The sequence below is a fragment of the Mustela nivalis genome (assembly GCF_964662115.1).
Source record: "Mustela nivalis genome assembly, chromosome: 11".
NCBI classification, from domain to species: Eukaryota; Metazoa; Chordata; class Mammalia; order Carnivora; family Mustelidae; genus Mustela; species Mustela nivalis.
The window spans coordinates 78,211,717-78,225,583 of NC_139030.1; the positions used below are offsets into that span (position 1 = coordinate 78,211,717).

Sequence of the window (13,867 nt, forward strand, 5' to 3'; positions counted from 1 at the left end):
TGCCTTGTGACACATAGTCACCTTATATTACTTAAATTACATCTATACCCTCTCTCTCTGGTGAGACTGTAACATCTTTGAGAAGAAAACCATATGCTTCTTTACACTTCCAGGAGGAAGTATAAGATATCCTCCTTGAAATGAGTCGTGATGATTTACGCACAGTAATCACATGATTTGGCCAGTTTCAAGTACAAGCAACACTGTCAAATAGATTTACACCTTCCCCTCTCTGGCCTTCATTTCTCCCTCAGAGGGGTCTGCCCCTCCCCGTTGTCTTTATGATCTTTCTGTTTTCCAACCTCTCCACATCTGACTCACCAGACGATGCCCTCCTGGGTCTGTCTTCTCTTTATCCCTAGTGTCTACCATGAAACTGGTGCACAGGAACTGTTCAAAAAGAGCTTGTTGAATACACGAGCTAACTGACAGATGATTGGATGAGTACCCCCAGAATGCTTAATGCAATTGATAGTCCTTATCTTTACGACACGGGCTTTCAAAATAATCAACACTATGACCAAATCTCCTTCTTCAGATACAATTATCCATTGGCTTTTATGAAATCTGTCTTTTTTTCTACTTTGTTACTTTTCATTCTCTTTTACAAATTCCTCCTCTTACAGCAGACCTTTAAATACTGATTTAGATTAGGGTTTGGGTCTAGGAATTCTCTCTTCACTTTACATTTTTTTTTTGTCTATATAAATTCACCCATACCCATGGCTCTGATTACCACCAGTATGCCAATAATTACCAGTTGTAATTCTCCTGTCTAGACTTCTGCTTTCTTAGATGCGTATGTATCTCACCAGTACCTCAAACAAGTCCTGGATCTTCCACCTCATCCTGCTTTTCCTACAGAGCTTATTTCCCAGGGTCAGACCTCACCACTCACAGGACAGCACAACTGCACTCTTGGGAGGAATTCATCTCAACACGGTCATGCTGCATGGATTTGGCACAACTTAAGTAGGTAAACCCAAGCAGCTGTTGTGTAATGAAGTATAAGGTATTAGAACCAAAAAATCACTCCAGGTGCTTTTAATGACCAGAGCACCCGGACACAACAGGCAAACAACTGTAACTAACCTTTTCAAAAAATTACAACATTGTGAAAATCTTTTTAAAACCTATTTATATGTCATGTGTTCTAGAAAAGATTTAAAAGGGCTTAGAGAAAAATAAATAAAATTCAAAAAGTGAAGATTGGAAGTAGTAAGAATTAGATGCATTGACAAGGGAAGGTTCAAGTAAAGGAAAGATCACATCTGTAATTGCATTGAACTTTTAAATATAAAATTAACAAGAAATGTGCAAGGCCTAGCTGTACTATGGAATATAAAAGAAAACTTTTTCTTTTGTGATGAGGACACACATTTCTAGATGAGAAAATGTAATATTATAAACATGTCAAATCAATCTATGAATTAAAGTAATTATAATGACTTTATTTTTTGGAATTTGAAAATTTACCATATATTATAACAAACTGTAAAACAAAAAAGTGTGACTCCAGTCAACATAAGTGTGACTTAGATCAACATAAAAGAATCACCTATATATGGAAGTTTAAAAATAAACTGAAGGTAATATTTGAAATTAATGGGGAAAAATAAATTATGCAATAAATAATGATATAATAGTTGGATTTTGGAAAAATTCATAAAACTGGATTGCTACCACACAAGATACAAAAATATATTCTAGATTGATTTGAAATTTTAATATTAAAAACAAAACAAAATGGTCAAAATAATATATTTACAACTTATTGTAAGCAATTGGCTTTGTTTTTTTTAAGATTTTATTTATGTATTTGACAGAGAGAGAGAGCACAAGTAGAAGGAGAGGCAGACAGAGTGAGAAGGAGAAGCAGGCTCCCCGCTGAGCAGAGAGCCTGATGTGGGCCTCGATTCCAGGACCCCAAGATCACGCACAACCTGAGCAGAAGGCAAAGGGCTTAACCCACTGAGCCATCCAGGCACCCAGCAATTGCCTTTTTAAGCATGATGTGAAACTCAACACCTAAAAAAGAAAAAGAAAAAAAAAATGATGCCTTTGTCTGAAATAAATTGAAACTTCTATACAGGAGAAGATACCACAAAGTTAAAGATAAATGATAATCAGCAAAAAAATTTCAACTATAAATACAAAGCTTCAAGAACTTACTATAAAGAAGCCTAAAAATGATTTTTAAAAAGAAAATGGACAAAAGGCAAGAAAGGTCAGTTTGCAAACAGAGAGCGACTATGGTCAATAAATAGACAAAAATAAAATATTCCCCATATTTTAACTGGGAAAAGAAATACAAAATACAAAAAGAGATATAATTTTTACTCATCAAAATTGCATAGATGGCAAAGACTGATAATACTAAATACTAGCCAGATTGAGGAAATTGAGTTCTTACTGGTGGTAGACATGTCAGGTGGCTCCCTTCAAGAAGCCATCATACCAGGGCACCTCAGTGGGTTAAGCCTCTGACTTTGGCTCAGGTCATGATCTCAGGGTCCTGGGATGAAGTCCTGCATCTGGCTCTCTGCTCAGCAGGGAGCCTGCTTCCCCCGCTTCCCCCCCCCCTCCTCAGCCTGCCTCTCTGCCTACTTGTGATCCCTCCCCTCTGTCAAATAAATAAATAAAATCTTTAAAGGAAAAAAAAAAGCCATCATACCTTCAGTGGGTTGAGCATGCTCTTAGTTATCCTTTTATGTATTTTTCAGAATTTTGTTAAAAGTAAATATTACTCTTAAGATAGAAAAAAAAGAGAAAGAAAAATTAGAACATGGAAGAAAAGGGAGAGAAATGATAGAGATTAACATTATTAACATATAAGCTCCTAAAGATCAAGATCTCCATAAGGTTATTTGAAAACTCAAATAGCATACGAAGTTTCTTTTTTTTTTTTTAAGATTTTATTTATTTGTCAGAGAGAGCAAGCGAGAGCGAACACAGGCAGACAGAGTGGAAGGCAGAGTCAGATGGAAAAGCAAGGAGCCCGATATGGGACTCGATCCCAGGACGCCGGGATCATGACCTGAGCCAAAGGCAGCTGCTTAACCAACTGAGCCACCCAGGTGTCCCACATACGAAGTTTCTATCAGCTTAACGTATCACTATCATTAAGGACTGCTTCCTTCCTGTTCTGTAATTTTAAGTATTTTGCATTATATATGAGTACTCAATATGCACTATTTATTCTTAAGGAAAGTAGGCATTCGATAAATAGTTGACTAAATAAATGATGTGTAAACAGTGGGTAAATTATATAATCTTATTCTGTAACTCAGAGAAAGGTTGGAAAGAATTAGCATTATTCTAAGGAGATGCACTAAATAATTTTAGCAAATTCACAAAATACTGCATTCTTTTTTTCACGGTTATCTTGTTTCTTATAAAATAAAAAGTGTTGAAAGTCTTTAAAGTCAACTACTAAAAATTAGCTGGGTTACTATACAGATGGATTTAGAAAACAAAGTGCAAAATCTGAAACCTGTGCATTGGACGGTTCTGCTATTAAAAAACATCAAGGTCAAATGATCACCCTCCCCATGACCACTGAGCTGCAGTATTGAGACAGAAGCTGGGTCGTGCATAGTGAAGAACGCAAGTAGAAAACAGACAAAGATGCTCCCAGGAGCACATGTTGTTCTTCATTGATCATTGCCCACAGTGTGGGGAGCCATGCAGCAGAAACAAGGAGTCACGTACTAAGCGAGGCCTGAGGAGTGAGGGATGTAACCGATTGACCCTAGGAATGCAAGGAGTCAGGTACCAAGCGGAGCCTAGGAGTAAAGACTATAGATTAACTTAAGGAATGTGAGTGCTTTCACGGGTGAGTTTCTTAATGTTCTCCATGAATTTTTTTGCAGTAGGTAGGATTCCCAAGAACACTTAAGAAACTTCTCCCCCGCAAATTCCGCAATGTACTAGAAGACTAAGCTTCAAAAGATGTGTTCCTTACTCTGATCACATTCAACCAACAAAGACCCTTAGAGTGCTCAGAATATTAATGAGTCTAATTAATGTTTACTTAACTCCTTCTCATGGCCCAAAACACTAGGGGCCTACACACAAGAAGTAAAAGACAAAGACTGTCATGCCTGAGTCAGTTGAAAAGCACGTATGCAACACCTACTCTTCGTGAAGAGCTTATGAATTAATGAATGAGATAAAAAGAGAATGCCCATGCTTGATTAGCCATATTACTGCCATGTACTTTTCGGAGGGAGAGGGACAAATTCCATGGATGCCAACGGTGGGATGCTCCTGACCCATATGCTATTCAAAAGAAAGTAGGAGGACTGAAATCTGGGGACTAAGAGATTAAACAAAATTGCAGAAGGGATAAAGGTAACACAAGAATGATTCAGTGGTGAGTGATTTTTTTTCCTCCTTGATAATGTTATTTCAACACCCACCTGCTATTCAGTAGTACCTTGGAAACTTGCATATAATGCATGGCTCACCAAAGACTGGAATTCAGAAATTAAGGATCTAACATGCTAAGTGATATGACTTCATTACAAGATAATCATTAAGGCAATAGTTTAAGTCCAAAGCCTTATTGAATGGGAGATTGCCATTGGAATTCTGGACTTTCAGAGCTGGAGTGAATCTTACAGATCATCTGTCTCACCTATTCCCACTTCAAAAGGAGCTGAAAGCATTCTACTCAACACACCTTATCTCATTAAACTTGTTTATTCAACAAATATGTGAGCTCATCTTTATTGACCCATCTCCATCTACTCTAAGTGCTAGAGATGCACTAATAAACAAAATAGATGAAGTCCAGGACCTCAGGAAGCTTTTCTTTTAAGTTGGGGTGACCAGGTGAAATACATACGTACGTTCCCCTGAGATAGAGCTCAGAAAAAAAAAAAAAAAAACAGCAGAAGACATACATTGCGTATCCAAGTGAACAATCAGGCAGGCCATGAGGTACTCAGGACTACTCCCTCAGGTTTTTAAACAGAGAAAATAGATGAGATCACCTAACCGATGAGTATAGATAGAGAAGTCCAAGGACAGAGTGCTGGGACACTTCAACATTAAGATCAGAAGGAAGAGACACCAATAAGATGGATGAAGAAGAAGCCACAATAAAGGGGGATTAAAAAACCAGTGTGTCCTGAAGCCAAGGGACAGAGTGGTCAAATGCATTAGATGCTGCTGTCAGGTCAGGACAAGAAGGAGGCAGAGGCGGCCAGCGAGTTGAGTGATGTTGGGAGGTCACTGAGGATCCTGAAGAGCACAGTTTCAGGGGAGCCATGAGGGTGGAAACACGACAGGAGTGAGTCTAAGACGGAAGAGAAAAGAAATAGGGACGCTGTTCTTCCAAGGAGGTTTGCTCTGAAGGGAAAGAGATAAATGGGGCAGTAGCTGCAAAGGGTCAACAGACAGGTTAGGATGGGCGTTGTTACCAACGTGTGACTTGATGGATTGAAACAAATTGCCCAAGCTACAAAATCTGTATACTGTGAGAGCCAGATATTATGATCCCAGAGCTCATCTTCCTAACCTACACTCCACAGCAAAGGGACGAATGAAAGCCAGTCATTCACATGCCCATCTATTTATGGGAACCAGCCCCAGCCTACACCAAGCATAGCCAAAGTTGTGAATCCATCGAGAGAACAAGCTATTTACAATTTCCCACGTGCTACCTCTCACATCTAGGGCCTTTTTGTGTTATTTTAATTGTAATTCTGAGGGAGGAAATGAGTTATGATTTTACTACAGATGTTAACTTCACATGGGTGAGAGTTCATGCCAGGCCTCCTGTTGCAGGGAAGCCCAGTCTTCTCATCCCGCAAGGATATTTGGTCATCTACTGCTTTGTGGCAAGTTTTGTAGACTTTTTAATTTTATATTCTTCTTATTTTTATTTATTTTTTAAAGATTTTTAAAACTTATTTGTTTGAGAGAGTACGCGCACATAAGCAGGGGGAGCGGCAGGCAGAGGAAGAGGGAGAAGCAGGCTCCCCGCTGAGCGGAGAACCCCATGAGGGGCTCCATCGCAGGACCCTGGGATCACGACCTGAGCCCAAGGCAGACACTTAATCCACTGAGCCACCCAGGCGCCCCTATTCTTATTTTTAAAGTGAGCTCTGAATTGGAACAAAGAGTTCTCCCCTTATTTCTGTACCTAACGAGTTGGGTGACCAGTGGTCTTCACTCATTCTTCAAAGGTGACCATGTCCTCACCTGTGAAGCAAGACAACTAGACAAGTTTGTCCCACTCTAAAACTACAGGGTACTGTGGGTGTATTTTGAAATTCCTCAACTCATTGGAATCAAGGACTGTGACCTTTAAGCTGAAAGCCCTGGGGCACAGGGCGCCTGGTGGCAGGCCCTCAATAAATGTGTTTGGTCAACTGATAAGCGTGGTCTGGAATGTGGACACTCAATTAATATGCTTTGTTGCATATGCATTTTCCTTTTCATACTCAACACACTTGACTTGATCGTTCTGCTCTGTTTAAAATAAAAAGCAATGTGCTCCTTGTCAGTGCCTTCCCTTCCGGATACCAATCTCTAGGGACATCACTGATCACCACCTCTCCCTCCCCATCCGCCCCATTCCTAACTAGCCAGAAAAGCATTATAACTCCGCAACTTCAAAGTTTAAAGCATTCCTAAAAAATCACTTTAAACGTTTTGAGTCACAGTGTTCAGCAACCAAAGGAGCGAGGGGACCTGTTGGGAATCGCCCGGCTCTCTGGCCCCGACATGGATCACCCTCTAGGGGACCCCGCCGACCCCTCGAGTTCCCGCACCCTCCACCGCCCCGGAGCCTCCCAAGGCCAGAGCCCAGCACCCACGCCAGCACCGAGGAGGTCCGGCCCCTACCTGGCGGGTAATACCGGAGTAGGAGGCCCTTGAGCTTCATTTTCTCCTTCCCAGACCCCTGGTCAACGCTCTTCGTAGCCATGGAAACAGCCAAACAGCAGCTGTGCTTCGGCGCGCATGCGCGAGCGTCCAGGGCGCGGAGCTGGGCTTGCAGACTTCGGGGGTGCGGTCTGCCGCGCGGGCGACCCGTGGCGGGTTGGGGGGCGTCCGCCCCGGGAGGCGCGGCCAGGGAGCACGCCCTGCCCCTGCGGGTGTCCGCACCTGCCTGCTTGTTCGTAGGGGCGGGCGGGGGCTCCAGGGCGCGTCGCTGAAGAGAGCGCTGCCACCCTCGCTCCGTCTGCACGGTCGTTGCCAGGGCTGCGCAGGGACGGGGTCCCCTCCCGTTCTCTTCACAACGGGCGAAGCACTCTACGGAGTGCCGGCCGCGCACGCTGTGGCTCATTGAGTTTCCAAGGAGAGGGGACGGAAGAAAAGTCCCCTCCTGGTCACCATTCCGGGCCTCTCCTCATGCCCTGTCCTTGTTCCCACAAAAGAATTAGGACCACAATGCATCAGGCTACATTTCCTGATGCTGTGGGGTGCACTGCGCTTGGTGCCTTACACACCCGTAGCTGTAGAGATTAACAGAGGTTTGAGCGGCGCACCATTTCTTCCCGCCCCCTCTCACGGATGCAACAATCCAGCATCAGAAAAAGTGAGGACCCCCACCCACCCCCAACTAGTGAGCCACAGAGGCGGGACGGGAGGGCAGGTGCCTCAGAAGCCCGTCACCTGGAGTCCACAGGGTACTGTCCACCCAGGGTATATGGTTCCCCGGACCTTTTTGTGGCGTATTCGGTTTCTTGCCAGAGTCGGTTCTTTGCCTGTAAAGTCCAGTTCCCGTGAGGAAGACGGTCCTGGAAGAATCAGTGGGGCCAGACTGTCCATTTCCTTTAAGGAATTTGACCTAAATTCCTAAGTCAGAATATCCCCAAAGGTAAGCACTTCCTCCGTGGTCTTCACAACTGTGGGCCACGTCTCCTCATCGTCTCCATGCCAATTCTCCAAATTGACTCATTTATTTTACTTCACGTTTTTAAATGCAAGCTTGCAAGAAAATTATTGTTAATCCTGTAAATTAGAATTTTGCCCAGTTGCCAATGAGGAGCAGTACGTAACTGTAAAAATAAATGCGATTTTTTAAATGCTATGGAATGACCCTATACTATTGCCTACAAGAGACTATGAACCAAAGACCTTCCAAAGGCCTTCCCTACAAAATAGTAGGGAAGCATCATTAACTATTTGAAATTTTCAAGACAACCTAGCACCCAACTGAGCCTTTTTCTTCATGTCCTCAGAAGGCTGGGGAGATCATTGAAATGGGAGAGCCTCTGCATGGAAAAATTAAGCCTAATACAAATGAGAAGCACATAAAAATCCTAGCATCCCACACTTGAGAAACAGAAAAACAGATGCAATGTAAGATTCCTTCTAGCTCAAAGTCTCCCCTAATCATTAAGACTCTGGAAAAGGTTTAAGTGGGGAAGGGCGAAGGGATCATCTATAGAAACAAGAAGTCTTGGGGCTCCAGAATGGCTTAGTCAGTTAGGTGTTGATTTCTGTCCAGGTTATGATCTCCAGGTCATGCATGATCTCAGGGCCATGGGACTGAGCCCTACCTTGGGCTCCTGCTCATAGGAAGTTGGCTTGAGATTCTCTCCCTGTCCCTCTGCCCCTCCCCCAGGTCTTTCACTCTCTCTCTCAAATGAAATAAATAAAGTCTTAAAAAAAAAAAAAAAGAACAAAGTCTTTAGTGGATTTTGTTTCCCCATTTATTGTTTATGCTTGTGACATTTTTTTTAAAGATTTTATTTATTTATTTGACAGAGAGAAATCACAAGTAGTCGGAGAGGCAGGCAGAGAGAGAGAGAGAAGCAGGCTCCCTGCTGAGCAGAGAACCCGATGCGGGACTCGATCCCAGGACCCTGAGATCATGACCTGAGCCGAAGGCCGCGGCTTAACCCACTGAGCCACCCAGGCGCCCCATGCTTGTGACATTTTAAATGAGACCTTCGAAAAAATAGTAACTACAATGGAGAAATCCAGTAGACACCATTTATTTAACCATCGGGATAGAAGTTAACATCCCCAATGTAGAGACAAACTGACATTCATAGCTTGTTATACAAGGCAATGATAAGGACATTCTTATCCTTCCAATGATAGGAATTCTCTGGAATTCCTAACCTGTCCCTTTAATCATGAGGAAACATCAGGGCAACCAAACTTACAGAAATTGTACGAAATAACTGTCAAGCCAAGAAAAAAATAAAGACTGAAAACGGCTTCAGATTAAAGGCACTAAAGACATAGAACAATTAAATGCACTGAGTGATGCTGGGTCCTGAACCAGGAAGAAAATTATCTGTAAAGGACATGACTGGGACAAGTGAATGAGACATTGTAGTTTAGATTATATGGTATCTGTAGTGAGTTTCCTGATTTTGATCATTGTGCTGTGATTATATAAGACAATGTCTTTGTTCTTAGAAAAAATACACTGATTTCTTTAGAGATAGAGATAGTGGTTTTGAAAATCTTATATTTATGTGTAGGGGTGTGTGTGTGTGTTTGTGTGCGTGCGCGCACGTGTGCATGTGTGTGTTTGGATACGTGGATGAATAAGAAACAATAAAGCCACTGAGAGAAAAATACTGAATCCAGCCTGGCACAGGACTCTTTTTAAGTTCCTTGTCCTACTCTTGCAACTTCTCCATAAGTTTGAAATTCTTACACAATAAAAAGTGGCCTTTGTTTTCCACAGAACAAGCCAGGCTTCATAATGTTCCAGGATATAGATAACAACCACGGAATCATCTGTCTCCACTTTTGTTAAGAGATCCCCAAGTTCAAGTTCACTCCCTGTTTCACCTCTAATTCTACCTCCATCTTCCTCTAGTTGAGACCAAGAGCCTCCACCACTGTTACCTACCTATCATCACCACTCCCTCCATTTCCAGGAGTTCCTGCACTTCCTAAGTGGCTCTTGTCTTTCTGTTCCAGGTAAAGGATTTCTCCTACTTCCATGAACCAAACTTTAACAGGCTGTCCTTTTGCTTCTTAAAAAAAAAAAAAATCCAGCTCTGCAGCTTTTGACATCCTTCCTTTGACTCCAAGAGTTTAAGCCAAGTTCTCCCACATAAGTTAGAGAACTTCCTCACCACCTTCACGTCCTATCCAGGGCCCTCTGTACCGACTCTGGGGCACAGGCCTTTGGTGTTGGGGTCCCATCTTCCCAGACCCCAACCCCACTAGGGGTCAGCGCCCTCCTCTCTGTCTTTGCTTCAGAGTAATTTATCTGGATGTCAAAACATCCCGACTGTCCCAAAGTTCTCTCACATTTCCTCCCTAACACCTAGATAGTCTCTGCTGATGGGATTCCTAGTGTTCTGACTTGATAGCCCAGAATCCTGCCACAAGTATCCAGTGTAAGTCCCCTCAGTCCCCCCCTTTCGGGAGGCAATAGGCTTCTCTGCAAATGAAGTGGTGATCCAAAGAGAAGTAAGTGAAATTCATGAGTGTGGACAGATTTCTCTTCTGGCCTTGGCTTACGTTGAGGTTAAAGCTATGCATAATTGACTTACCATGTACTCATTCCTGGAAGGCACTGCATGAATCTCTCTCAACCTGAGTAAATGTCTGTTCCATGCTAATTCATGGCCAATAGCCATGAATGCTGTACAGAAATCTACAAAAACAAAATTACATTGTTCAAGTGAAAGGTGCTCATCTTAGTGTCTGGCAGACTTGGTATGACTTCCTCACAGGGTTACTCTACACACCTTCCTAAAAGTCATATCATACTCTCCATCAATTCTTGCATTCTGTAGTGATTTGACCCTTGACTCACTAGAGCAACAATCGCCATTCATAATGGATTTTTATATATAAATGTAACATTTGACTGTGGGTTTCTTCCCACTGACACCTTCCTTGAACATCCAGAAGCTTAAAAAATTTAGTATCATTAACTTGACTCCCCCGAAGTAATTCTGTCTGGTGGATCGAAGCCACACTGGGTTTCTGTTCTCAGTGTGTCTCTGAACCAGCAGCATAGTCCCACCTGGGAACTTGCTGGAAATGTAAATTCTTACCACACCTTCCCGCCTACAAGATCAGAAATGCTGGTAGCGAATGCCCGACAATCCCTGTTTGAACAAGCTTTTCTGGTGATTCTGGTGAACAATAAAGTTGGAAAACCACTCAGTTGGTACAATATGTTACGATGGTGGGCCAGGCCTGAGAGAAGGTGGGCTCTCTGCCCCTACCATCAGGCCTTTTATATATTCTGAAGTCTTCCCTGATTGTCAGGGACAGTAAGCGGCTTGGTCACATCCGAGGATGTGAGTAGGACCCAGAAACAGTGTGGGAAGAAACTGGAATTCTCAACCTAATTGGGTTTCAGAGGCTCTGATGGGCTGAGAGACACCGGTGGATATCAGAGCGTGAAGGAAGGCTCCGGATGGGGGAATGTCTCCAAGCGGGAGAGGGAGGCAAGGAGGGGAGAAGGACGCAGGGAGGGAGGCAGGAGTCAGCCTGGAGGATCTGGCTCAGCACCGAGGCAAGACTGATGGGCAGGAATGCAGTTCCAGAAGGACATGGTGGCTCCCATTTGACCCAGTTCCTCTTGGAAAGAGCCCTGGCATCAATGGGAGCCTATAATCACTAGTCTCGGGGGCACCCAGTCCATAGGAAAGAGAGGCACAGTTGCTTCCTGGAAAGAAAGTACAGAGAATGAGATCTGAATTTTCAAAGACTACCGAGAGAGGTCTGCTGAGCCTCCCAGGCGGTGGGACCCCAGGACAGCCATCCCAGAGGGGCTGCATCCGGGCTTTTGAAACTTCTTCCCATTCCTGCCTCCACCTACCTGAAGGACCTGTGGAGTACCTGATCTTATCTGGGACCGGAAAACCAGCAACACCAAGGGCCACTAATTGATGCACTAAGCATATTTAGAGAGCCTGCCAGTGCTAGGCATGTTTCAGGTATAAAGGGTCTAATTCTGAAAACAATAATCCTCTCTCATTCCTAGAGAGGATCAGACTTCAGATGGGTTTGAAACTATTGTGTTTATGGGTGGGGGGCATGTCCCTAGGTAGGACTGCATTTACAGTCTCTGAGGTACACCTACTGGGACCTGCAGGCCGCACTAACAGGACCACTGCAGTAGCTTCTGTCACGAAGAGCAGCATGCCTGACCTGAGACCTCGTTCGGCCATCTACCAGCCCTGGGCTCTTAGGCAAGGTCCCGAAGCCCTAAGGCTTCAGTTTCCTCATCGGAAAGATAAGAATGATCCCCGGCATCCAGTTAATGGGGTTGTTATCTCCGAGTCTGGCTTGTTCAGAAACACTCTGCAAGTATCAAGGTTGATGAGGACAGTGATAAGCGTTTATTTTCCTAAGGTGGCTTGTTTGAAATTGGGGAAGGGCGTGTGCCCATTGCTCTCATCTAAATTGATAATCTAGATCCACAATTACTCTGATAACCCTGTATAAGCAATTTGGAGTCCTTTGTATGGTATCTGACAATAGATACACCTTTCTAGTTATGTTTGTATTAGTATAATTAGTATAAATAGTAAAACGAGCTTACATTCCTTAAGACATAACTACTTTGTCTGTAGATCCGAGTAGATTTGACTTCTTAAAGAAATGGCCCATGAGGACTTAGAAGGGGCAAGAGGGTTATAGATCTTAACAACACCTAGAGATTGTCCAAAGAAGACTAAAGCTGTGTAAGGACATGAGAATGTTCAAACGAGGGGAGCGGCTACGGACCTCACACCACCTTCCATGTCCGTGCCTGATACACAGTGGGTCCTCTATCAGTGTCTGATGCTTAAGAACTTGGAGGGTCCATGTGAAAGAGGAAGTAGCTGATTACGTGCAGAGAGAGGGCAGGGTTGAGAGAGCCGGATCCCCAGAGACAGATTTCAGCTCAGTACAAAGAACTTTGTACCCATGTGTCCAGTAATGGGCTAGGCTGTCTCAAAAAGTACTGAGGATTTCCCAGCACGGGAAGTGTTTTAGCTGAAACAATTTGACCAGCTGCTAGGATGACTGCAGAACACAGTGTTAATTGGATGAAAGCCAAAACTAGATAAGAAGTTTCATCTCCCTCCTGATGCTGTAGTTCCTTCATTTTGTGCTGCCTGCGTGTTTTCACAAAGGAGGAACCCCAGGCTGGTGAATGACGGTAGCCTGGGAGTTGGAAGTTCCAGTCCCCGCCCTCCCATCAGTGATCTCTGAGCAAGTCACTTGTCCTCAGCCGGAGTTACTCATCGGCAAATCATCCTTCATTCCATTCAGTTCCAGCATAACACCGCCAACTTCTTCACGCTCTGGGCTTTCATTCTGTCATTCCTTCCACCTGATAAACTCCCAGCTCATCTGCTCTAAAGTCGTACCAGGCTCCAATCACCTTCGCCACAGGCTCAGTTCAGCCGTATGGGGTGGGTGTGGGTTTCGCATCAGGACTAAGGCCATTCCTGCCTCAAGCTCCCATTCTCAGGACCGCACCTGGCCACTTTCCGGCAAATCCAGATCAATCCAGGGATTCCTCTGGAAGCCATTTCATCTTTAAAACCTCATTGCATTCGGAACTGTTATTTGCCTTGTCCTTTTCAAATAGAGTTTATTCTGAACATTTCATAGCCACTTATCATGTCTTGTGGAGAAGGACCCAGAATTCTCAGTCATGGTTACCCTGGGTCCTGCCCGCCTACTTTGCAATCCCTCCTCCGCACTTGCCAGGGTGCTTCCCACCCCCTCCCTGCAGCCAGGAGCTGCGATGAGACCATGTCTTGCTCTGGACCCCAGCGGGACAGTGTGTGCCTCACGTCTGCTCTTTCTCCTCTAGGCCAGCAGATCCTGGAAGGCTCTCTAGCCCTTTCTTCATCACCTCCCACGACCCATTCATGGGTCCTGAGAATTTTCAAATATCTAAATTCGCCAATTTGACCACAAGAAA

The 13,867-nt window shown here is 43.9% G+C and overlaps 1 protein-coding gene across 6 annotated transcripts in view; it reads right to left on the bottom strand.

The window, feature by feature from the left end:
• The window catches only part of DAW1 (dynein assembly factor with WD repeats 1), a 129,120-nt gene extending 121,774 nt beyond the window's left edge, over nucleotides 1-7,346 (bottom strand). For all 6 annotated transcript variants that reach the window (XM_082689978.1, XM_082689977.1, XM_082689975.1 and 3 more), the window contains exon 1: nucleotides 6,856-7,346. In XM_082689978.1, the coding sequence (XP_082546104.1) occupies nucleotides 6,856-7,297 (442 nt within the window). In that variant the 5' untranslated portion in view covers nucleotides 7,298-7,346. The remainder of the gene's footprint in view (nucleotides 1-6,855) is intronic.
• Between the last annotated feature and the right edge of the window lie 6,521 nt (nucleotides 7,347-13,867).